The sequence below is a fragment of the Coregonus clupeaformis genome, chromosome 30 (genome assembly GCF_020615455.1).
Source record: "Coregonus clupeaformis isolate EN_2021a chromosome 30, ASM2061545v1, whole genome shotgun sequence".
NCBI classification, from domain to species: domain Eukaryota; kingdom Metazoa; phylum Chordata; class Actinopteri; order Salmoniformes; family Salmonidae; genus Coregonus; species Coregonus clupeaformis.
Genome location: NC_059221.1, coordinates 40,697,100 through 40,719,948, shown reverse-complemented (window position 1 = coordinate 40,719,948; position 22,849 = coordinate 40,697,100). Strand labels below are relative to the sequence as shown.

Genomic DNA, 22,849 nt, shown 5'->3' with positions numbered 1-22,849 from the left:
CCTCCTACAGTACATGCTAGTGGTTCTGCAACTACAGCTACAGAGCTCCATCCTATCCTCCTACAGTACATGCTAGTGGTTCTGCAACTACAGCTACACAGCTCATCCTATCCTCCTACAGTACATGCTAGTGGTTCTGCAACTACAGCTACAGAGCTCTCTGGGACAGTATAACTGAAATGTGTCTCACGCAGGGGGCGTGGGCACGCGTACGGGCGAGGAGGAGGACGACAGCATTTGCTGCAAGCGGCGTTTGGGCTGCAGAGCATTCAGAGGGTTGAATCTGGGGAGAGAGATGAGAGACAGGACCAGAGCTGGGTGACGTCTTAGCAACAGTTTCTCAGATTTCATGCTACTCTTGCTCTGTAGCTAGGGACATTGCACATTAGTTATTCATTTAGGTGAAACATCAATGTAAAAGACAAATAAATACATGGAGTGCAAGATCACAGTACAGTACGTTTAATAAATTAACTACTGACCATGAGATCCAGTCATTCACTCTATTTATAGCAACTCTGACAAATAATCTCAACACTCCACCACATTCATTTTAGCTAACAAAGCAGTTACATGGTGAAATCAATCACTGTCAGATAAAAAGAGAGAATAGCAAAGCTCTAAAGTGCTGACGCAATCATGACTTCAGAGGGAGGGAGAGACCGAGAGAGAGAGAGACAGAGAGAGAGAGAGAGAGAGAGAGAGAGACACACAGAGAGAGAGAGAGAGAGCGCGAGTGAGACACACAGAGAGAGAGAGAGAGAGAGAGAGAGAGACAGAGAGAGAGAGACAGAGAGAGAGAGACGAGAGAGAGAGAGAGAGAGAGAGAGAGAGAGAGAGAGAGAGAGAGAGAGAGAGAGAGAGAGAGAGCGGTTGACTAAGAAAGTTAAAGACAAGGATTTAGAGAAAAATAGGGCTGTTCAATAGAAAAAAGTATGGAGGGAGATTAGTGAAATGGAGAGAGTTAGGGTGTACTGATATATATAGGAGAGGAGGTTACTGATATACAGTTGAAGTCGGAAGTTTACATAAACCTTAACCAAATACATATATACATATATATATATATACATATACATATATATATATATATATATATATATATATATATATATATATATAGATAGGATGATATAGAAGAGGAGGTTACTGATATATATACAGTGGGGAAAAAAAGTATTTAGTCAGCCACCAATTGTGCAAGTTCTCCCACTTAAAAAGATGAGAGAGGCCTGTAATTTTCATCATAGGTACACGTCAACTATGACAGACAAAATGAGAAAAAATAATCCAGAAAATCACATTGTAGGATTTTTAATGAATTTATTTGCAAATTATGGTGGAAAATAAGTATTTGGTCAATAACAAAAGTTTCTCAATACTTTGTTATATACCCTTTGTTGGCAATGACACAGGTCAAACGTTTTCTGTAAGTCTTCACAAGGTTTTCACACACTGTTGTTGGTATTTTGGCCCATTCCTCCATGCAGATCTCCTCTAGAGCAGTGATGTTTTGGGGCTGTCGCTGGGCAACACAGACTTTCAACTCCCTCCAAAGATTTTCTATGGGGTTGAGATCAGGACACTGGCTAGGCCACTCCAGGACCTTGAAATGCTTCTTACGAAGCCACTCCTTCATTGCCCGGGCGGTGTGTTTGGGATCATTGTCATGCTGAAAGACCCAGCCACGTTTCATCTTCAATGCCCTTGCTGATGGAAGGAGGTTTTCACTCAAAATCTCACGATACATGGCCCAATTCATTCGTTCCTTTACACGGATCAGTCGTCCTGGTCCCTTTGCAGAAAAACAGCCCCAAAGCATGATGTTTCCACCCCCATACTTCACAGTAGGTATGGTGTTCTTTGGATGCAACTCAGCATTCTTTGTCCTCCAAACACGACGAGTTGAGTTTTTACCAAAAAGTTATATTTTGGTTTCATCTGACCATATGACATTCTCCCAATCCTCTTCTGGATCATCCAAATGCACTCTAGCAAACTTCAGACAGCCCTGGACATGTACTGGCTTAAGCAGGCGGACACGTCTTGCACTGCAGGATTTGAGTCCCTGGCGGCGTAGTGTGTTACTGATGGTAGGCTTTGTTACTTTGGTCCCAGCTCTCTGCAGGTCATTCACTAGGTCCCCCGTGTGATTCTGGGATTTTTGCTCACCGTTCTTGTGATCATTTTGACCCTACGGGGTGAGATCTTGCGTGGAGCCCCAGATCGAGGGAGATTATCAGTGGTCTTGTATGTCTTCCATTTCCTAATAATTGCTCCCACAGTTGATTTCTTCAAACCAAGCTGCTTACCTATTGCAGATTCAGTCTTCCCAGCCTGGTGCAGGTCTACAATTTTGTTTCTGGTGTCCTTTGTCAGCTCTTTGGTCTTGGCCATAGTGGAGTTTGGAGTGTGACTGTTTGAGGTTGTGGACAGGTGTCTTTTATACTGATAACAAGTTCAAACAGATGCCATTAATACAGGTAACGAGTGGAGGACAGAGGAGCCTCTTAAAGAAGAAGTTACAAGTCTGTGAGAGCCAGAAATCTTGCTTGTTTGTAGGTGACCAAATACTTATTTTCCACCATAATTTGCAAATAAATTCATAAAAAATCCTACAATGTGATTTTCTGGATTTTTTTTTCTCAATTTGTCTTTCATAGTTGACGTGTACCTATGATGAAAATTACAGGCCTCTCTCATCTTTTTAAGTGGGAGAACTTGCACAAATAGTGGCTGACTAAATACTTTTTTCCCCCACTGTATATAGGAGAGGATGATATTGGAGAGGAGGTTCAGAGGAAAACACAAGGTAATCTAAAAAGAAGGTGAAAGGAGAAAGATAGAGGATGAATTAGAGAAATGAGGACAGACAGAGAGAAGGAGTATGAGTTTTAGATAGGTGGGTAGGCAGGTAGGCAGGTAGGCAGGTAGGCAGGTAGGCAGGCAGGTAGGTGTGTATGCAGTGCTGTACCTGCGTGAGCCTGACGCAGACCTCCGAGTGGAAGGGACAGGAGCAGACATGGAGGCAGACAGCCTCTCTCTCCCTCTCTTCTTGTCTTTCTTTGTGTCTCTCTATCACTCTGCAGTGACAGCCGGCCTGACAGGAAAACAAACACAGTACTGACTCTGTGGACCAGGCAGGACATGACATCACACACTGTTTTAAACCAACAAAACAAGCTATTATATTCAAGTATGAAAAAGTCAGTGAGGTCACACACACACACACACACACACACACACACACACACCTGCTGACTTCCTTGGTGAGAACTATGGATATTTCAGCATTGTGCTGAGTGCTGACACAAGCTGGCAGGAGCCAGAGCTGGCACAGATCTGGGATCAGCCCAGCCAGACAGAACATCAGGGAGAAGCAGCCAATCACCACTCATTTGTCTGACCACAGGCCTGAGATGGGAGAGAGCAGTGTTTGTGCTTCAACAGAAAAACAAATTCTGGATTTGATTTAGTGATAATACACAAAACCCAAATAAAGTCAGGCAAGACATTTGTTTTGGTCTTCCGATACGACCTAGTAAACATGCTATCAAAGCTCAGGTTGAAATTCATCGCAATGTTGGGCGAAGGCCAATTATAAGATATGGGTCTGAAGGTACACAGTCTGTCTAGTGATCTCAAGGTACACAGTCTGTCTAGTGATCTCAAGGTACACAGTCTGTCTAGAGATCTCAAGGTACACAGTCTGTCTAGTGATCTCAAGGTACACAGTCTGTCTAGTGGTCTCAAGGTACACAGTATGTCTAGTGATCTCAAGGTACACAGTCTGTCTAGTGATCTCAAGGTACACAGTCTGTACAGTGATCTCAATGTACACAGTCTGTCTAGTGATCTCAAGGTACACAGTCTGTCTAGAGATCTCAAGGTACACAGTCTGTCTAGTGATCTCAAGGTACACAGTCTGTCTAGTGGTCTCAAGGTACACAGTATGTCTAGTGATCTCAAGGTACACAGTCTGTCTAGTGATCTCAAGGTACACAGTCTGTACAGTGATCTCAATGTACACAGTCTGTCTAGTGATCTCAAGGTACACAGTATGTCTAGTGATCTCAAGGTACACAGTCTGTCTAGTGATCTCAAGGTACACAGTCTGTACAGTGATCTCAATGTACACAGTCTGTCTAGTGATCTCAAGGTACACAGTCTGTCTAGTGATCTCAAGGTACACAGTCTGAGGAGACAAGCAGTGATGAATTGAGAGAGACAGACCTGATAGGGGAGGTAGAACGGGAGAGATAGACTGATCAGCAGGCATAATCAAATCAAATTGTATTTGTCACATGCGCCGAATACAACAGGTGTAGACCTTACAGTGAAATTATTACTTACAAGCCCTTAACCAACAATGCAGTTTTAAGAAAAATAAGTGTTAAGTAAAAAAAATAGTTAAGTATAAAATTAAAAATAACAAATACAGTAGCGAGGCTATATACAGGGGGTACCGGTACAGAGTCAATGTGCGGGGGCACTGGTTAGTCGAGGTAATTGAGGTAATATGTACATGTAGGTAGAGTTAAAGTGACTATGCATAGATAATAAACAGAGTGCCAGCAGCGTAAAAGAGAGCAGAGAGCAGAGAGCAGAGAGAGGGAGAGAGAGAGAGAGAGGGAGAGAGGGAGAGAGGGAGAGAGGGAGAGAGGGAGAGTACATGGAGCGAAAGAGGGAGAGAGAGTGATCAGCAGGCATAATGAGAGGAGAGAGAGAGGGAGAGAGGGAGAGAGGGAGAGAGGGAGAGTACATGGAGCGAAAGAGGGAGAGAGAGTGATCAGCAGGCATAATGAGAGGAGAGAGAGAGGGAGAGTACATGGAGCGAAAGAGGGAGAGAGAGTGATCAGCAGGCATAATGAGAGGAGAGAGAGAGGGAGAGTACATGGAGCGAAAGAGGGAGAGAGAGTGATCAGCAGGCATAATGAGAGGGAGAGAGAGGGAGAGTACATGGAGCGAAAGAGGGAGAGAGAGTGATCAGCAGGCATAATGAGAGGAGAGAGAGAGGGGAGAGTACATGGAGCGAAAGAGGGAGAGAGAGTGATCAGCAGGCATAATGAGAGGAGAGAGAGGGGAGAGTACATGGAGCGAAAGAGGGAGAGAGAGTGATCAGCAGGCATAATGAGAGGAGAGAGAGAGGGAGAGTACATGGAGCGAAAGAGGGAGAGAGAGTGATCAGCAGGCATAATGAGAGGAGAGAGAGAGGGAGAGTACATGGAGCGAAAGAGGGAGAGAGAGAGTGATCAGCAGGCATAATGAGAGGAGAGAGAGAGGGAGAGTACATGGAGCGAAAGAGGGAGAGAGAGAGTGATCAGCAGGCATAATGAGAGGAGAGAGAGAGGGAGAGTACATGGAGCGAAAGAGGGAGAGAGAGTGATCAGCAGGCATAATGAGAGGAGAGAGAGAGGGAGAGTACATGGAGCGAAAGAGGGAGAGAGAGTGATCAGCAGGCATAATGAGAGGAGAGAGAGAGGGAGAGTACATGGAGCGAAAGAGGGAGAGAGAGAGTGATCAGCAGGCATAATGAGAGGAGAGAGAGAGGGAGAGTACATGGAGCGAAAGAGGGAGAGAGAGTGATCAGCAGGCATAATGAGAGGAGAGAGAGAGGGAGAGAGAGAGAGAGAGAGAGAGAGAGAGAGAGAGAGATGGAGAGTACATGGAGCGAAAGAGGGGATTAAACCCATCAATAATAGAACACAGGACTTAGTGAGCTCTGGAAGCAAGTGTGCACCCTAAGGCTGGGCCCTAAACCTCCCTCAGGCTTCTCCATAAACCCACCCAACCTTCTATCTATCAATCTATACTTGCCTTCGGAAAGTATTCAGACCCCTTGACTTTTTCCACATTTTGTTACGTTGCAGCCTTATTCTAAAATGGATTAAATAAAACAATTAACTCAGCAATCTACACACAATACCCCATAATGCCAAATCAATAACAGGTTTTTAGAAATGTTTGCAAATGTATTAAAAACAAAAAACAGAAATACCTTATTTACATGAGTATTCAGACCCTTTGCTATGAGACTCGAAATTGAGCTCAGGTGCATCCTGTTTCCATTGATCATCCTTGAGATGCTTCTACAACTTTATTGGAGTCCACCTGTGGTAAATTCAATTGATTGGACATGATTTGGAAAGGCACACACCTGTCTATATAAGGTCCCACAGTTGACAGCGCATGTCAGAGCAAAAACCAAGCCATGAGGTCGAAGGAATTGTCCGTAGAGCTCCAAGACAGGATTGTGTCGAGGCACAGATCTGGGGAAGGTCACCAAAACATTTCTGCAGCAATGAAGGTCACTAAGAACACAGTGGCCTCCATCATTCTTAAATGGATGTTTGGAATCACCAAGACTCTTCTTAGAGCTGGCCGCCCGGCCAAACTGAGCAATCGGGGGAGAAGGGCCTTGGTCAGGGAGGTGACCAAGAATCCGATTGTCACTCTGACAGAGCTCTAGAGTTCCTCTGTGGAGATGGGAGAACCTTCCAGAAGGACAACCATCTCTGCAGCACTCCACCAATTAGGCCATTATGGTAGAGTGGCCAGACAGAAGCCACTCCTCAGTAAAAGGCACATGACAGCCCGCTTGGAGTTTGCCAAAAGGCACCTAAAGACTCTCAGACCATGAGAAACAAGATTTTCTGGTGTGATGAAAGCAAAATATAACTCTTTGGCCTGAATGCCAAGCATCACGTCTGGAGGAAACCTGGCACCATCCCTACAGGGAAGCATGGTGGTAGCAGCATCATGCTGTGGGGATGTTTTTCAGCGGCAGGGACTGGGAGACTAGTCAGGATCGAGGCAAAGATGAACGGAGCAAAGTACATAGCGATCCTTGATGAAAACCTGCTCCAGAGCGCTCAAGACTTCAGACTGGGGTGAAGGTTCACCTTCCAACAGGACAACGACCCTAAGCACACAGCCAAGACAATGCAGGAGTGGCTTCGGGAGAAGTCTCTGAATATCCTTGAGTCGCCCCAGGCAGAACCCAGACTTAAACCCGATCGAACATCTCTGGAGAGACCTGAAAATAGCTGTGCAGCAACGCTCCCCATCCAACCTGACAGAGCTTGAGAGCATCTGCAGAGAAGAATGGGAGAAACTCCCCAAATACAGGTGTGCCAAGCTTGTAGCGTCATACCCGGGGCGGCAGGTAGCTTAGTGGGTAAGAGCGTTGTGCCAGTAACTGAAAGGTCGCTGGTTCTAATCCCCGAGCCGACTAGGTGAAAAAATCTGTCGATGTGCCCTTGAGCAAGGCACTTAACCCTAATTGCTCCTGTAAATCGCTCTGGATAAGAGCGTCTGCTAAATGACCAAAAAAATAAATAAATAAATAAATAAATAAAATAAAATACCCAAGAAGACTCTAGGCTGTAATTGCTGCCAAAGGTGCTTCAACAAAGTACTGAGTAAAGGGTCTGAATACTTATGTAAATGTAATATTTCAGTGATCTTATTTTTTATAAATTAGCAAACATTTCTAAAAATCTGTTTTTGATGTGTCATTATGGGGTATTGTGTGTAGATTAATTAGGAAAACAAAACAATTTAATCAATTTTAGAATAAGGCTGTAACGTAACAAAATGTTCTATCTATCTATCTGTCTGTCTATCTATGTGGGCCCATGTGGCTCAGTTGGTAGCGCATGGCACTTGCAACACCAGGGTTGTGGGTTCGATTCCCACGGTGGACCAGTACGAACGAAAATGTATGCACTCACCACTGGAGCGTCTGCAAAAGTGTAACTGTATCTCTATACCAGGTCTCCCTGTCTCGTGTTTCTGATCAGGAAATGGGTCGTACGCTTACGTGAACACAGCCAGTCCATCAGACTCTCAAAGACAATGCTACACTGTACTGTAGTTTATCTTGCCTGGCAGGGTTGAGCAGTAATGTACTGCTTGACCCAACCCTGCATTGTTGAGTAACTGTGCTGAATCACCCTTCAGCTGACAGACAGACTGCCACAGAGAGAGAGACCCAGCTGGTTGTCACCTTACCTAATCCCTCTGGGGCCTCCACAGCCACAGGGGCGTGACATAGCATGGTTACACAGGGGCGTGACATAGCATGGTTACACAGGGGCGTGACATAGCATGGTTACACAGGGGCGTGACATAGCATGGTTACACGGGGCGTGACATAGCATGGTTACACAGGGGCGTGACATAGCATGGTTACACAGGGGCGTGACATAGCATGGTTACACAGGGGCGTGACATAGCATGGTTACACGGGGCGTGACATAGCATGGTTACACAGGGGCGTGACATAGCATGGTTACACGGGGCGTGACATAGCATGGTTACACAGGGGCGTGACATAGCATGGTTACACGGGGCGTGACATAGCATGGTTACAGGGGCGTGACATAGCATGGACAGGCGTGACATAGCATGGTTACACAGTGGCGTGACATAGCATGGTTACACGGGGCGTGACATAGCATGGTTACACGGGGCGTGACATAGCATGGTTACACAGGGGCGTGACATAGCATGGTTACACAGGGCGTGACATAGCATGGTTACACAGGGCGTGACATAGCATGGTTACACAGGGGCGTGACATAGCATGGTTACACGGGGCGTGACATAGCATGGTTACACAGGGGCGTGACATAGCATGGTTACACGGGGCGTGACATAGCATGGTTACACGGGGCGTGACATAGCATGGTTACACGGGCGTGACATAGCATGGTTACACGGGGCGTGACATAGCATGGTTACACGGGGCGTGACATAGCATGGTTACACAGGGGCGTGACATAGCATGGTTACACGGGGCGTGACATAGCATGGTTACACGGGCGTGACATAGCATGGTTACACGGGGCGTGACATAGCATGGTTACACGGGGCGTGACATAGCATGGTTACACGGGTCGTGACATAGCATGGTTACACGGGGCGTGACATAGCATGGTTACACGGGGCGTGACATAGCATGGTTACACGAGGCGTGACATAGCATGGTTACACGGGGTGTGACATAGCATGGTTAAAACAGCTGTTAACTCTCCTAAATACAAATAATACACACATAGGTGAGCAGCACGCAAAATATAAATAAGACAGTATTTTTACCAACGCCAGACTAACATCAAACAGCAAAAGTGATGCTTTTGAATTAATTCTCTGTTGCACCAAGCAAGCATTGATCTATCAAGGTCCTTGTATTACATGGTTACTGCATAGTGCTGAGTAGAGAACTATACGTCACTATTTCATCCACTCATTCGTTGTGTAAATAAGAGTAGCCTTAATAAAATTAAAGCTGAAATTAAAACAAACAGACAAAACAACAATCAAACAAAGGAAGGAAGAAATGAATCAGTCACCCAGAGGGAACTAAAAGGAGGTGAATCAGTCGCCCAGAGGGAACTAAAAGGAGGTGAATCAGTCGCCCAGAGGGAACTAAAAGGAGGTGAATCAGTCGCCCAGAGGGAACTAAAAGGAGGTGAATCAGTCGCCCAGAGGGAACTAAAAGGAGGTGAATCAGTCGCCCAGAGGGAACTAAAAGGAGGTGAATCAGTCGCCCAGAGGGAACTACCGACCGACACAGACACACAGACACACAGACACACAGACACACAGACACACAGACACACAGACACACAGACACACAGACAGACAGACAGACAGACAGACAGACAGACAGACAGACAGACAGACAGACAGACAGACAGACAGACAGACAGACAGACAGACAGACAGACAGACAGACAGACAGGTACACACACATGCGCTCACATAAACTAGTAATAAAGTCCCAGAGGAAAGATAATCAGATCAATAGGAACTGAACTCTCTCTGGGATGTTTCCTGTAGTGCTGAGCGATTAGCTGCTTTTCGAAGTCGGTTCGAGTTCGGTTCGATTATTTAAAAAAACGATAATGATTTTCAAATTTTGGTTTCAATAATTTCTTTTAATCCTTAAATGGATTATGAAATAATGGCATTACAATTATTTTTAGAGCTTTTTAATGGAAATTCCAAAGCCAAAAATAGTGAACATTCAATTGCCAAAACATTGAAAATATTCCATTGTTTCGGTCAGGTCCACATTGGGTAGACATCAATAGAAAAATAGGAAATGACTATGAAATAATACAATATTTCAGTTGTGTGTATTACTTCGCTTTTATGATGACTTTATTATTTTTAATTCCTTAAAATCATCATCTCATCTCTAATCAGGCAGTAGCAGCCAGCCAGACAGACAACGTTATCTCTGTGCTCCCCGTACTGTACTGTCTTTAGTCATCCTATTTAGCCTGGCTAGCCTGCCTAAGTATGCTGCAGAGCTGTCTGACCAAATAATTTTTACTAGTTCTTCAAAGTAGATATGGCATACTTTCACCAACTGTCTCTCTCCATCCCTCTCATTGTCGTGTTGTATAGCCTACATTCCTCTTTCAAAGTGTCTCCGTCAGGCTCAATGGATTATGGTCATTGTAGTTAATTACCACATTTCTGCGCTGAACTAGGTTGAATATTTACTTAATGAAAACTACAACTCCCTTCAGTCCAGCGTCAAACATAATTCTTGACTTCATTTCTCTCGTGAATGATTTGATTTCTCTCTGGAGAATCGGGGCGTTGGGCTCACAAAAAAAACCTAAACTAAACGGTATTCAAGTAAATGAACCAACATCGGTTAATTAGTTGTTTAATAAGCAAATAAAACGACATCTGGGTTAATCGCTCAGCACTAGCCTTTCCTGTCCTCTTCTTCTCTGCTACAGCCTACAGTACCACTATTCCTGGTTTGACAGTACCACTATCCCTGGTTTGACAGGAGCAGGCAGACAGTATTTCCTACTACTTACATCACAAGGCATTCATACAGGATTTATTAAGCTCTCTTATGTAACAGCATCCCCTGCCAGAACCACTGGCAGCATCAGAAAGGTACAGCAGCACACAAGCAGCTTCAAAGCTGATGACAGAGACATGTGGACAGAGAGGGAAGGAGGAAGGCCAGAGATAGATGGAGAGTCTCCATATATTAGAGAGAGAGAGAACGCCCCTGCTCTCCCATGGAAAGGTGACCTTGACTAATCTCATACACAACCTATAACTCCCTGTACAGGACACTGCAGCACGAATGTGTTTAAGGAAAAAAGATAAGAGAGAGAGAGAGAGAGAGAGAGAGAGAGAGAGAGAGAGAGAGAGAGAGAGAGAGAGAGAGAGAGAGAGAGAGAGAGAGATGGAAAAAAAGAAAGAGTGTTTTTCCTGTCACTCACTAGTATGCATGTTGTTGGACATGGCGTGGGAGTCTGACTAGTGTGTTCTACGTGCTGCTGTGCATACAGACATGTACAAAAGTATGTGGACACCTGCTCGTCGAACATCTCATTCCAAAATCATGGGCATTAATATGGAGTTGGTCCTCCCCTTTGCTGCTATAACAGCCTCCACTCTTCTGGGAAGTTTTTCCACTAGATGTTGGAACATTGCTGCGGGGACTTGCTTCCATTCAGCCACAAGAGCATTAGTGAGGTTGGGCACTGATGTTGGGCGATTAGGCCTGGCTCACAGTCGGCGTTCCAATTCATCCCAAAGGTGTTCGATGGGGTTGAGGTCAGGGCTCTGTGCAGGCCAGTTAAGTTCTTCCACACCGATAGAGACAAACCATTTCTGTATGGACCTCACTTTGTGCACTGGGGCACTGTCATGCTGAAACAGGAAAGGGCCTTCCCCAATCGTCTAAAATGTAATTGTATGCTGTAGCGTTAGGATTTCCCGTCACTGGAACTAAGGGGCCTAGCCCGAACCATGAAAAACAGCCCCAGACCATTATTGCTCCTCCACCAAACTTTACAGTTGGCACTATGCATTCGCGCAGGTAGCGTTCTCCTGGCATCCGCCAAACCCAGATTTGTCCGTCGGACTGCCAGATGGTGAAGCGTTTCCACTGCTCCAGAGTCGAATGGCGGCGAGCTTTACACCACTCCGACGCTTGGCATTGCGCATGGTGAACTTAGGCTTGTGTGCGGCTGCTCGGCCATGGAAACCCATTTCATGAAGCTCCCGACTAACAGTTCTTGTGCTGACCTTGCTTCCAGAGGCAGTTTGGAACTCGGTAGTGAGTGTTGGAACTCGGTAGTGAGTGTTGGAACTCGGCAGTGAGTGTTGGAACTCGGCAGTGAGTGTTGGAACTCGGCAGTGAGTGTTGGAACTCGGCAGTGAGTGTTGGAACTCGGCAGTGAGTGTTGGAACTCGGCAGTGAGTGTTGGAACTCGGCAGTGAGTGTTGGAACTCGGTAGTGAGTGTTGTAACCGAGGACAGACGATTTTTATGCACTACGCGCTTCAGCACTCGGCGGTCCCATTCTGTGAGTTTTGTGGCCTACCACTTTGCGATTGAGCCGTTGTTGCTCCTAGACGTTTCCACTTCACAATAACAACACTTACAGTTGACCAGGTAGCTCTAGCAGGGCAGAAATTTGACGAACTGACTTGTTGGAAAGATGGCATCCTACGACGGTGCCACTTTGAAAGTCACTGAGCTCTTCAGTAAGGCCATTCTACTGCCAATGGTTGTCTATGGAGATTGCATGGCTCTGTGCTCGATTTTATACACCTGTCAGCAACGGCTGTGGTTGAAATAGCAGAATCCACAAATTTGAAGCGGTGTCCACATACTTTTGTATATATAGTGTATATTAATGTGCTCGAACAAGAAACAGTGCAGGTTAATATGTCCCTCTTCTGTGTTTCAGTAGACTAGTGGCTTCTGACTCACAACGTACAGTACACCCTACGATGGGATGGAGAGACAGAGTGAGTCACTACCACTATCCCTGGGCGGGCGCGGGCACACTCTCTCTCTCTCTCTCTCTCTCTCTCTCTCTCTCTCTCTCTCTCTCTCTCTCTCTCTCTCTCTCTCTCTCTCTCTCTCTCTCTCTCTCTCTCTCTCTCTCTCTCTCTCTCTCTCTCTCTCTCTCTCTCTCTCTCTCTCTCTCTCTCTCTCTCTCTCTCTCTCTCTCTCTCTCTCTCTCTCTCTCTCTCTCTCTCTCTCTCTCTCTCTCTCTCTCTCTCTCTCTCTCTCTCTCTCTCTCTCTCTCTCTCTCTCTCTCTCTCTCTCTCTCTCTCTCTCTCTCTCTCTCTCTCTCTCTCTCTCTCTCTCTCTCTCTCTCTCTCTCTCTCTCTCTCTCTCTCTCTCTCTCTCTCTCTCTCTCTCTCTCTCTCTCTCTCTCTCTCTCTCTCTCTCTCTCTCTCTCTCTCTCTCTCTCACACACACACACACACACACACACACACACTAAAAGAGCAAAGTCACACCAGAAACCTAGCACAGCCTCCTAGCTCTCTCTCTCTCGCTCGCTCAATCACTGTCTATACCCACACTCATCGTGTTAAGGTTGTGCGTCTAGTATTTACAAACCTGGTAGCTGGTTTCTGAATATCTGAGCAGTTGTTGTGGTTGCAACATCTGCTATAGAATAAGCTGGATACATTTGCTTTAGGCCCAAGAGTTGATCTGACAGTTTTTCTGTATCTAAACCATGGCATCTCTAAAGTAGGTTATAGATCATGTAACAATATCTCTTCAACAGTATGTCCAGTATCCAATACCCAGATTTTCCCAGACATGTCCTCCCATTCTCCCTGAAGAATTATAATATGCCATTTAGCAGACGCTTTTATCCAAAGCGACTTACAGTCATGCGTGCATACATTTTTTTTTTGTGTATGGGTGGTCCCGGGGATCAAACCCACTACCTTGGTGTTACAAGCGCCGTGCTCTACCAGCTGAGCTACAGATTATCCACTGAGTTAGTTAAATAACACATCTATGTTTGTTTGCAGCGCTGCACTTCTCCTCCCTGGCTGATGATACCTCACACTCTCTTATCAGGCCGGCCGGCACATCCAGCCGATAGTGGAATATGTCCCCGCTCACAACCCCAGCCCAGAACAGCTCCTAATGCCACACATACTAACATTACCACACTGACGAAATGTATACGTGTGAGAGGAGAGTACACTCCCAGTCACAACCAAAATATCAAACAACTTTAAGTAGGACTCCCAGCTAAGTAGGACTCCCAGCTAAGTAGGACACCCAGCTGCAACCCTAAAGACATGGTTCAGGTCCGACAGTATGACTTCACAGGACACAGATCCAGTGCAGTAGCCTACTTCTAACTGGTTCCAGGTAGCCTTTTCCTATATGTCCAAAAGGGACAGTGTAGGCTCTGAGGCCAAGCGGAAAGTAGCGTGCGGCACTCAACAGGACAACACATTTCTTTACAAAGAATCTCAAAATATTGCCTAGTCACTGCACTGCAGAGCAGCTTACAGCAGCCGAGCTCTGTCCACCCATCCACGAAATGCTACGAAAGAGGCCAAGCAGTGGAGCGAGAGAGGGAGGGATCCAGGAGCAGAGCACCCTTCAGCAGTTCCTTCCCAAGATGGGTCCCTATAGGCTAAGGTGGTTGGGTATGAACACAGGAGGATAGGTCTAACAAATAGAGAGAGGATACTGAACTAGGCCTAGAGGGGGGAGGAGAGGAGGGGGAGAGGGGAGGGGGAGAGAGGGGGGAGGAGGAGGAGAGGGGGGAGGAGAGGGGAGGAGGAGGAGAGGGGGGAGGAGAGGTTTTGATCAGTCACGGAAATAAAAGTGCTGAAAACAAATTGGCTTACTATTTAAAACGAAGATGGAGAACAAGCTTTAGGAGGAAAAATACCAGCATTTTGGTGCAGGTACAGCTGACTAGCACAAAAATAATATAGTAATATTGTCAAAAATAATATTGCGATTAATCGTAAAAATAATATCCCGATATGTAACTGTATGGATTTTTCCCCATCACTACTACATATACAACTACTGTATTTGCCTATTTAACAGCCATGTTGATTTTCTCTCCATAGGTTGTGTTTTGAAACCACCCAAATAACTTTGGTTTGGAGAGGCAAATTCCATCCATTGGACAGTGGAGATCCTAAGCAGGTGAGTCACAGACAACATTTGTATTGCTAACCATGATTTGCTCTAATCTGTTGGGTCCAGAGTTAGTCTTTCAATTTGAATGCTCTCCAGAAAGGTCATGACAACCAGAAGCAGCATCCTGCCCCTAACTGACCAGAGACCCCTCTCGCTGAGCAGTCTATCTGTGATGTTATCAGGACCGCTAGAAACCCTGTTGAACCAGAGACTGTGTGAGTGTACTGTACATGTCCCCAATGGCCATTAGTGCTCCGTTAGCTCCATACTGCTGTTAAGAGTGTTATTTACAGGCTTGGCACAGGGCGTTGTCCACTGTGATTCACCCCCATTACCAAGAAAGCAAAGAAAAAAATATGAAGTACATGAAGCACGAAGCACAATATTTATTTCTGAGCCATGATTGGTGTAGGGATATGGTGGAACAGGAAATCAATGTTTTCTACATTTAATCAAGTAAATATAATGTGGCGTGGGAGGAGGCAATCCATTTATTTAGATTACATTTCCTTCAGGATGAAGATGGTATGGTTTCGTGTACTGGGGCGTCACGTTCAAAAAAAGAATAAACCAAAAGTAGATTGTTAGGAAACATGCAAAACTGGGAATACAGAGGACAAATGGACAAATATGTCCCAAAGAGACAGGTTCACAGGAAATGAACCTGTCAAAATGAACAAAACTGGGATACTACGGTGACATTGTCACGTGTGTAAAAGGTCATAGCGGCGGCCAGCGTTCCAGCATCATGGTCGGAATTCCAGAGTTCAGCATCTGGACTGTGGACAGCGACCGGCTCACAGGAAGAGTGACAAAGTAGGTCTATCCAGGAAGTAAGAAGCTTGGAAGTGGAAGGCTCCTCTAATTAGAACTCGGTTTGGTAGCCTGTTTCAGCCATATTGACTTTTCCAACTAAACTTTAGGATTGTAAATGATAGAGAAAGATAGATGCAGACATCCAGATAGTAAGATACTGTGGGTGAGGTTCAGTGGTTAAAGTGCTATATGACAGAGTGTCACTGGCTCAGATTACATTCCTGTTGCCCTTCAGCAGGATTGTATTATAGTTGGATATCATTGCATGCAAATCACCAATGAAACAAACGACAAAGAATCAGTCAGATAATGCTAACGAAATCAACCCATCTATCTGTCAGTAATTCGGACTGCTTTCAGTTAGCATGAAATGCAATCCCCTTGCATGGAGTCACTGCAGTAATTGTGCTAAATGCTTTAATTGTAGTGAGCAGTGTCTGGGCGAAAGCTTGGAGCACATTGAGACAATAATGCCGGTGAAAAGATAACAGCTTGTGGGTCTAGGAGGAGATGTAAGGAGGAGTTGGAGAGAGAGAGAGATCTGCACAATGGAGACTGACAGGAAACAGCATGCTATGACAGTGATGGCCAAGCCACCATGGAGACGGTCATTCCGCCACTTATCCAAAACGTGAGCTGCACATTGGCTGATTTGTGTAACAGACTGGATCAAGGGTGGGGTTTTAGTATCAGGATGTGTGTAGCTAGCGAATATGATACTGGCAGTGGATTGTTCATTCTTTCACTGGGATTGGACAACAGAAAAATGACTGACCCTACAGGCCTGGTCCAACCTCTACCCCTTACCCCTCTAGCCCTTACCCCTTCAGCCCTTACCCCTCTAGCCCTTACCCCTTCAGCCCTTACCCCTTCAGCCCTTACCCCTTCAGCCCTTCCCCTTCAGCCCTTACCCCTCTAGCCCTTACCCCTTCAGCCCTTACCCCTCTAGCCCTTACCCCTTCAGCCCTTACCCCTTCAGCCCTTACCCCTCTAGCCCTTACCCCATCAGCCCTTACCCCTTCAGCCCTTACCCCTTCAGCCCTTACCCCTCTAGCCCTTACCCCTTCAGCCCTTACCCCTTCAGCCCTTACCCCTCTAGCCCTTACCCCTTCAGCCCCTTACCCCTTCAGCCCTTACCCCTTCAGCCCTTACCCCTCTAGCCCTTACCCCTTCAGCCCTTACCCCTTCAGCCCTTACCCCTTCAGCCCTTACCCCTTCAGCCCTTACCCCTCTAGCCCTTACCCCTTCAGCCCTTACCCCTTCAGCCCTTACCCCTTACCCCTCTAGCCCTTACCCCTTCAGCCCTTACCCCTTCAGCCCTTACCCCTTCAGCCCTTACCCCTCTAGCCCTTACCCCTTCAGCCCTTACCCCTTCAGCCCTTACCCCTTCAGCCCTTACCCCTTCAGCCCTTACCCCTTCAGCCCTTACCCCTCTAGCCCTTACCCCTTCAGCCCTTACCCCTCTAGCCCTTACCCCTTCAGCCCTTACCCCTTCAGCCCTTACCCCTTCAGCCCTTACCCCTTCAGCCCTTACCCCTTCAGCCCTTACCCCTCTAGCCCTTACCCCATCAGCCCTTACCCCTTCAGCAGATCTGAAGGAAAAGCATTAGTGTTGCAATAAGGCCACTGAGTCCATTGAAGGGTATAGGTGGTGGAGTAATAACTATATTGCTGACATGGACCCTGGACAGCTTCTACTCCAAGCCATACGACTGCTAAACAAAAAAGCTAATCAAATGGCTGCTACTGTCTATTATCTATCCTGTTGCCTAGTCACTTTAACCCTACCTATATGTACATAGTTACTTCAATTACCTCGTACGCCTGCACATCGACTTGGTACTGGTACTCCATGTGTATAGCCATGTTATTTCTACTCGTCATTGTTATTCATTATTCACTGTGTATTTACTGCTTTATTATTATGATTAGTATCTTTAACTCAGGCTGTGGTTGTTTTGGAACCAGGCAGATGTTGCATACGGGGTACATGTGCTCTGAACACCGTCTGAACTGGGCCCTTTACCCCCCTGGCCATCCCCATATGCACCTACAGCCATAATGAAAAGCTGAGCCACTGCAGACTCCTGGGAAAACAACATCTATTTCTAGAGGACATTTGGAGAGAGTGTGAGTAACCTGAGCTACAATCTAGAATGTCCCCACCAACAAACACAAAGTCCAGAGCCCTTTTACAAGCCAGATGGTTATATTTCTGTCATATACCGTCATATTTCCTATTTTACTGAAAATCGAAAGCTGCTGCAAGGTCAAATTGCATGCCAGGAGACCAGTCACGACTTTAGTCGGCTACCAAGATGGCAGGTGTTTGGCTTGAGATTACTGTGCATTTCCCCAACGCTTACTGAACCCGCCCTTCATATGAACCATCTCTATCAAAAGCTTTCCGAATACATTGCATCAATAATGTATCACGCCAATTCGCAAATGATCGACGCGTAATTTGCAAGGGTTGTGATCACCTGTTTGGAGAATAGACTAGTACCGCTACTACCAACGTATAGCACAAGATGATACCGTACACACACATCTGCGCTGCTGGACAGCGACACAAACAAACAACCGACCATCATAACATTAGGCCTATGCTATAGATGCGTGCTTAACTCTGCTCTTTATAAACAAAATCATATTCGGCTAGGCAACATCTTGCAGCTCTCTGCATGTCTCCATTTCTCGAATACTCCATTCATACTTATTCACAGTCCTTGATGTGCCCTACACCGGAGCGTCCTTAGTAAAATGACAGCAAAGCCAAATGGCATTAGGCTACAACGTCTTGAATCGAAAAAGGAGGTTTACCTTTTCCCCCCTTCCGTATTTATTTTACGGTTCCATCGTTATATCCGGGATGGTTTACCGCCTGCCTTCTTGATTCTCGTCTCTGGTAAGGACTCCGCCAGAGATCGGTGTGCCTCTTCTCTCGCGCTCGGGATGGATGACCGGAATGCCTTAGAGCGGCATGGAAAGACAAGTGCATTATTGAAAGCAGATGCGCAATGCTACGTTGGTTCTTAAAGCGAAACACCGATCTTCATAACAAACGTGCATCTTAATAACAGTCCTGGACACGAACAAATACTGAATCAGGAGTGAACTCGTGTCTGCGCTTGATACAATTCTTTATTTCATTTATGGTCTGAACAAAATATGCACTGAAGAAAAATATAAATGCAACCTGTTAAGTGTTAAAATATAAATGCAACCTGGAAAGTGTTGGTCCCATGTTCATGAGACGAAATAAAATATCCCAGAAATGTCCATAAGCACAAAAAGCTTATTTCTCTAAAATGTTGTGCACACATTTGTTTACATCCCTGTTAGTGAGCATTTCTCCTTTGCCAAGATAATCCATCCACCTGACAGGTGTGGCATATCAAGAAGCTGATTAAACAGCATGCCATTACACAGGTGCACCTTGTGCTGGGGACAATAAAAGGCCACTCTAAAATGTGCAGTTTTGTCACACAACACAATGCCACAGATGTCTCAAGTGTTGAGGGAGTGTGCAATTGGCACTCTGACTGCAGCAATGTCCACCAGAGCTGTTGCCAGAGAATTGAATGTTGCTTTTTCTGCCATAAGCCGCCTCCAACATCGTTTTAATGAATTTGGCAGTAAGTCCAACCAGCCTCACAACCACAGACCACATGTAACCACGCCAGCCCAGGACCTCCACATCCGGCTTCTTCAACTGCAGGATCGTCTGAGACCAGCCACCCAGACAGCTGATGAAACTGTGGGTTTGCACAACCGAAGAACTTCTGCACAAACTGTCAGAAACCGTCTCAGGGAAGCTCATCTGCGTGCCCGTCTTCCTCACCAGGGTCTTGACCTGACTGCAGTTCGGTGTCATAACTGATTTCAGTGTGCAAATGCTCACCTTCGATGGCCACTGGCACCTGGAGAAGTGTCCCTTTCACCATGCACTCTGCTCACCGGGCTCTGAGTTGGCGAGTAACCATAGCAACGGCTCTGCTTGGGCTTGGGCTGCTCAATGAAGAGACATGAGACCCAGTGGCGAACCGTCATTCAGGGCAAAGAAATAAACAATAAAAAATACAAATACCTTTTGTTGTTGTTGTTGCCTGTTTTGCATGTTATTTTGGCATTAATATGTGTCACATATCAAACAATGTAAAAAAATATATAATTGAGTTAATAAAGCTGCATACAAACATAGTCTCTTTTTTACTTTCTTGAGTAAAGCAGCACCAAAATGTAGGTGTTTCAGCCTAGCTCAGTGCTTTCTGTGGTGGTGGGGCAGCCAGCGGAAATTACGGAGCCTAGGGGTTGGTAATGTTCTCTACTTGCACTGTGATTGGCTCAGTATTCTGTCATTCATGGGGACACTACATCATCGCAAAATGTACTGGGAGATCTTGAAAATTCAAGCCCCTTGGGTGCTGCCATAGAGTTACATTAGAAGTGCCCATCCATGAAGGCTCAAGGTCATTGGCCACAGATAAAATGACATCAAATCACATTATATCTACCGTAGCTTTGATTGGACTGATCATGTCAACATCATACTTTCCAAATCTTAGCTAGCAGTCATCATTAGAATGAAGTCGACAATCTACTGGCAAATCCTTTTCAATCCTTGTCATGTGAAGAGAAATTAGGAAGAGAAATTATAGATAAAACGTATTGGTGCTCATTTGCCAATCGCAAATTCAACAATGAGTGGTTTGGAAGGAATCAGTGGCAAACTGCAAGAGTTGCAAAGCAATCACTAGCCTGCTATTCAGTGTAGTGGGTGTGTGGTCCAAGTCTGGGTTTAAGGGTCTCTTTTCCAAGTTTAAAATGATAAACATTCACATGCCATAGGCCAGAAAAGGTTGAATACATTGGCCATGCTGTCAATCCAGCATGACTTCTGCTGTGTTAAAAACAACTGGAAACTCGGAACTGGGAAACCTCAGATTTCAGTGAGTTCAAGACAACTGGGAACTCGGAAAAAAACGAGCTCCGACTGGGAAAATACGTTTTGAACAGTCATCCAACTCGGAATTCCAAGTTGGGAACTCAGGACTCATTCTAGAGCTCCGACCTGAAGATCACTGACGTCATGATTCGACCTTGTTTTTTTCAGAGTTCCTAGTTGTCTTGAAAGCACCATAAATCCAAAGAATGCCAGACTTTGATGACAAAGTTTGATGACAAAATTTGCCCACAAGAAGGACTGCCGTGCCACCTTCCTGTTCAACTGAGCACAACAAGGTGAGTCCAAAGATGTCTTGTATGCTACTGCATAAATTATGTAATATGCCAGGGAGATATGTATACTGTAGCTAAGAAAGTAATACTAAGTGTATGTTGTATAGTAAGCTGTTAGTGGCCCATGTGCCTCACCCTAATAATTTGGCCCCTTTCCCCCTCATAACTTAGTCTACTGTTCTGACTTGGTGGTGCCCATGTAGCCTATAGCCGGTTTTAGAGAAACATAATCATTGAATATTGTAAGAACTTTCATTGTCTGCTTATGTGCCCCCCCCTTTATTTATCCTACGGTTCTGACTTGGTGTACAGGGAGAATACTGTAAGAACGACCCATGTTCTGAAGTCTGTCGCTGTACATTTCAAAAGTGCAGAACAAATAGTTACAGTGCATTCGGAAAGTATTCAGACCCCTTCCCTTTTTCCACACTTTGTTACGTTACTGCCTTATTCTAAAATTGATTAAATAAATACAAATCCTCATCAATCTACACACAATACCCCATAATGACAAAGCGAAAACAGGATTTTAGACATTTTTGCAAATGTAGTAAAACAAAAAAACAGAAATACCTTATTCACATAAGTATTCAGACCCTTTGCTATGAAACTCGAAATTGAGCTCAGGTGCATCCTGTTTCCATTGATCATCCTTGAGATGTTTCTACAACTTGTTTGGAGTCCACCTGTGGTAAATTCAATTGATTGGACATAATTTGGAAAGGCACACACCTGTCTATATAAGGTCCCACAGTTGACGGCGCATGTCAGAGCAAAAACCAAGCCATGAGGTCGAAGGAATTGTCCGTAGAGCTCCGAGACAGGATTGTGTCAAGGCACAGATCTGGGGAAGGGTACCAAAACATTTCTGCAGCAATGAAGGTCACTAAGAACACAGTGGCCTCCATCATTCTTAAATGGAAGTTTGGAATTGTCACGTTCGTTGAAGGACGGGTCAGACCAAGGCGCAGCGTGAAATGCATACATGTTTATTACAACGATAAACACACGAACAAAACAACGTAACGTGAAGTCCTCAGGCTAAACACAAAACAAGCCTACACACGGAACAAGATCCCACAACTAATGAGTGCCAACAGGCTACTTAAGTATGATCCCCAATCAGAAACAATGAGCGACAGCTGCCTCTGATTGGGAATCACACCCGGCCAACATAGAAACACACAACATAGAATGAAAACATAGAAATAACAACATAGAACTCCACACCCTGACTCAACATACTAGAGTCCCATAAGTCAGGGCGTGACAGGAATCACCAAGACTCTTCTTAGAGCTGGCCGCCCGGCCAAACTGAGCAATCGGGGGAGAAGGGCCTTGGTCAGGGAGGTGACCAAGAATCCGATGGTCACTCTGACAGAGCTCCAGAGTTCCTCTATGGAGATGGGATAACCTTCCAGAAGGACAACCATCTCAGCAGCACTCCACCAATCAGGCCTTTCTGGTAGAGTGGCCAGATGGAAGCCACTCCTCAGTAAAAGGCACATGACAACCCGCTTGGAGTTTGCCAAAAGGCACCTAAAGGACTCTCAGACCATGAGAAACAAGATTCTCTGGTCTGATGAAACCAAGATTGAACTCTTTGGCCTGATTGCCAAGTGTCACGTCTGGAGAAAACCTGGCACCATCCCTATGGTGAAGCATAGTGGTGGTAGCATCATGCTGTAGGGATGTTTTTCAGCAGCAGGGACTGGGAGGCTAGTCAGGATCGAGGGAAAGATGAGCGGAGCAAAGTACAGAGAGATCCTTGATGAAAACCTGCTCCAGAGCGCTCAGGACCTCAGACTGGGGACGAAGG

The 22,849-nt window shown here is 45.6% G+C and overlaps 1 protein-coding gene across 3 annotated transcripts in view; it reads right to left on the bottom strand.

Annotated features, from left to right (window-relative positions):
- LOC121546016 (syntaphilin) overlaps positions 1–18,825 on the bottom strand; it is a 30,221-nt gene extending 11,396 nt beyond the window's left edge. The window contains exons 1-3 of one of the 3 annotated variants that reach the window (XM_041856986.1): positions 18,613–18,825; positions 2,975–3,100; positions 191–283 (exon numbers count right to left, since the gene is read on the bottom strand). In XM_041856986.1, the coding sequence (XP_041712920.1) occupies positions 191–283; positions 2,975–3,024 (143 nt within the window). In that variant the 5' untranslated portion in view covers positions 3,025–3,100; positions 18,613–18,825. Of the gene's footprint in view, positions 1–190; positions 505–2,974; positions 3,101–18,612 lie in introns of those variants that run through there. The other 2 variants (XM_041856988.1, XM_041856985.1) reach the window with 2 other exon arrangements.
- Positions 18,826–22,849: the final 4,024 nt, after the last annotated feature.